General features: G+C 38.6%; 1 protein-coding gene across 1 annotated transcript in view; it reads left to right on the plus strand.

Moving 5' to 3' along the window:
* The first annotated feature begins 705 nt into the window (after nt 1-705).
* Nucleotides 706-3,567, plus strand: part of rpl22 (ribosomal protein L22) — a 6,107-nt gene continuing 3,245 nt past the window's right edge. Inside the window, exons 1-3 of the mRNA XM_032513667.1 lie at nt 706-831; nt 1,235-1,345; nt 2,485-2,609. Coding sequence (XP_032369558.1) covers nt 820-831; nt 1,235-1,345; nt 2,485-2,609 — 248 coding nt within the window. The 5' untranslated portion in view covers nt 706-819. The remainder of the gene's footprint in view (nt 832-1,234; nt 1,346-2,484; nt 2,610-3,567) is intronic.

Consider the following 3,567-nt stretch of genomic DNA (forward strand, 5'->3'; position numbering starts at 1 on the left):
TCCTCGTATGTGTCCTCATACCTGGCAAATAAATCTGATTCTGATTCTGATTCTGATTCTGATTCTTATATCCACCTACCTCAGAAATATTACCAACCTTAAAAATTCTTTATTTATTCCAGCACCATTTGCACTTCAGCATTACTGTGTTTACAGTTCTCATAGAGCTAGATGTCCATATTTTATGTATTTTGTACATATACACACAAAGTGGTAACTACTTTTTTACTTTATATTCTACTAAGATTCATATACAACTTTATGTACATTTTCTACATACCAGCCTTTGCCTAAAAAGACTTTCTGCTTTTCCTTCTCAATCATTCAATTTAGTTTTCTATTGTGACATAATTTCCTCAGTTTCCATCTCTGCGCTAAATGTTTGCACAAACTTCACTCATTGCTTTTGAGTTGCTTTAACATTAATTGTTAAATTCTCTCAGGTTTCTTCTTAACTCTCGGCAGTCTCCTTTTTTAAATATATCCATGTTTAAAAGCAACCACACACTTATTATTATTATTATTTATATTATTCTGTTTGACTGGTTACATTTGGTTTTGGTTCCAGAGATCTTGATCTCAATGGAGACTACCTTTAATTATAAATACTGTTTATATATACCTGGACACTTTAATACTGATTTTGTATAAGCCCAATTAAAAAAAGCCATAGGATAAACCTCGCGTTTTTGCACTGATTACAACTGGAATCAACTTTTCTTAATCGATTCCAGATAAATCGATGCGATCGATTTGGCGGCTGGGTGTTATAGTTCCTGCGCAGCCTTTTCTCCTTCCTTTTTGCCGAATGTGTCAGCCATGGCCCCGATTGTGAGTAGTAAAATGGTCAAATAAACTGCATTCTGACGATGTATTGTAACTTGTATTATGCCCTCGCAGAAGTGTATGTTACCGGTGTAACGTTACAGAAATATGTTCCAGGAGCCACGGCTGTTTAAGCCTCGTTTTCCTAGCTTTGTTTACTGTGTAAGCTTAGGCTAGCTAAAGCCACGTTGGGCTAATGCTAACGGTAGCTAGCAGTGAAACATAGCTAGTAACGTTTTGTGGCTTTGACACAATTTGGAGGTCTGTATTTTAAAGTCTGTCGTGTACAGCCTTGGAAACACGACGTTAAATCGCGTGCTATTCGGCTTCCTTTAGCTGTTTTATTAGTTCCTTGTGCAATGATAGTAGTTTGTGCTTTTTTGAGTAACGTTCTCCATTTGTGTGCTAGAAAAAGCAGGTGGTCAGGAAGCAGGGTGGGAAGAGGAAGAAGCAGATCCTAAAGTTCACCCTGGACTGCACTCACCCAGTGGAGGATGGCATCATGGATGCTGCCAACTTTGTAAGTGCACCATTTTGGACATGTTAATCCTTTAATTAGCAGTAGCTCAGTCAGTAGGGAGTTGGGTTGGAAACCGGAGGGTCGCCGGTTCGAGTCCCCATACGGGCATGAGTATCAAAGTTGACAGTGCTCAGTTTAAGTCCTGGACACCGCCAAGGTGCTCATGAGCAAGGCACCAAACCCCCAACTGCTTGGTGTGCTGACCCTGGCGTCCCTGACCTCTACATTTTTACTGAGCCTGTGTGTACTAACAACAGAGTGCAAATTGTAATCTCCCCTTGCGGGATTAATAAAGTATACATACATACATTATCTTTTAACCCTCCTGTTGTCCTCTGGTCAAATTTGACCCATGTTCAAGTTTCTATATCACACACTTGGGTTTTCTTTTAACCAAATTGTCAAAAATAATAACGTGGATGGTTCACTACAAGGCTCAGTTCACTACTTTGACTTACTTTACATTGAATTTGGGTGTTTTAATTAATGTTCTAGTATTTGAGTGTTGAAAAAAAAAGTGTCAAATTTTGGACAAAGATTCAGGAAACAAATGCTAAAAACAACAAAGCGCTGAAAAAGAGCCACAAAAACAGTGTAAAAAGTGACAAAATGTGAAGAGGAAAAAGATGAGAAAGGCCGGGAAAAGTGACAAATGTCGAAAAAGAACAACTCCGATTTTGACCCGGAAAAAAGAAAAGTTGCGCGATCGACAGGAAGACAACACAAGGGTTAAACGGCAGCCGTCAGACAACCACTGCGGTCATATCAGGGGGATCAGTCCTAAATCATTGGATTAGATAGTTGGTCAGTTTGTAATAAAAGTACACTACTATCCACTGTTTTAATGGAAACTAAAAATATGTCAACTACAATGTGTCACCTGTCGGTACTTGAAGGACTCTTTTGTAACCGTACAGTAAACCATTTGTTACAGACATTTTTAATTATATTACGTGTGCTAACCCTTACTGGATGTGACTTTCTGGGCATACGTGTAGTTCAGTGTCCCAAATTCCCCGTAACATAACCCCCAAATGCCTAACCCCAACCAATTGCCAGGTCTTGGCATGGCCACAGTGGAATTTGGGACACTAAACGGCACTGAATGAATGACTTTCTGGGTCCTATGCCCTCAACAGGAGCAGTTCCTGCAGGAGCGCATCAAGGTGAACGGCAAAGCTGGAAGCCTGGGCGGAGGTGTGGTGTCCATTGAAAGGAGCAAGAGTAAAATTGCCGTGAACTCTGAGGTTCCCTTCTCAAAGAGGTACGAAACTCAATTCAGCTGTTATTAGTGTTTTAATATCATGTCCCGGACATGTTTGAATACAGTGGCTCGAGAAAGTGTACGCACCCATGCTAAAGTTGATTTAAAAAGATGAATAAAAAAAAAAGCATGTCCATTTTGGAAATTGATCTTGATACCTAATTTCAAAAAAGTAAGGAAAATCCAACCTTTTTCACGACACCAATTTTATTTGTAAATGAATAATGCGTGGTAAATACATAAATGTTCTTCCTTTAAAATACAGGGGGCATAAGTATACACCCCCATAATTTAAATTCCCATAGAGGCAGGAATACTTTTATTTTTAAAGGCCAGTTATTTCATGGATCAGGATACTATGCATTCCGATAAAGTTGGCTTTGGAATTAAAATACCGGGGCTATTTTAATACATTCATTCACAAAGAAAATTTGTGTCCTTTAAACTGTTGGATTTTCCTAATTGTTTTGAATTAAGGCATTAAGATCAATTTCCAAAAGATGGTTTTTTAAATTCCTCTTTTCTCCGACCACAGAGCCTCCACTGCAGCAAATATTTAACAATAAAGTTGGTGACTGCCCTGTGCAAAAACATCGATTCATATTTGTATCACGATTCAGGCTGTAGAGATTTGAAATGTATTCCTAGAATTCCAAAATGTTGTAATGGCGTGTACGCTATCACATGGGAAAAGTAACTACGTTTGCATACCGTGAATATATATCATATTTTTTTTTAAATTGAGAATTTTTTTGGAATCAAATTGTTTTGTTTTTAATCGAATCTTGAGCCTAAAAATCAATATCTAATCGTGATAGTTTCTGAATCGTGCACCCCTACTGTGGCTTCTTGCTTTTCCTTAAACACGTTTTTTCTTTCTGCCAGTGTGAAGTGAAGCTAAGTGATGTGCTGTCGTTGTCCTCACACCAGGGTGGACAGAGGCAAATGTAAAGGGGGG

Source organism: Etheostoma spectabile, chromosome 4 (genome assembly GCF_008692095.1).
Source record: "Etheostoma spectabile isolate EspeVRDwgs_2016 chromosome 4, UIUC_Espe_1.0, whole genome shotgun sequence".
NCBI classification, from domain to species: Eukaryota; Metazoa; Chordata; class Actinopteri; order Perciformes; family Percidae; genus Etheostoma; species Etheostoma spectabile.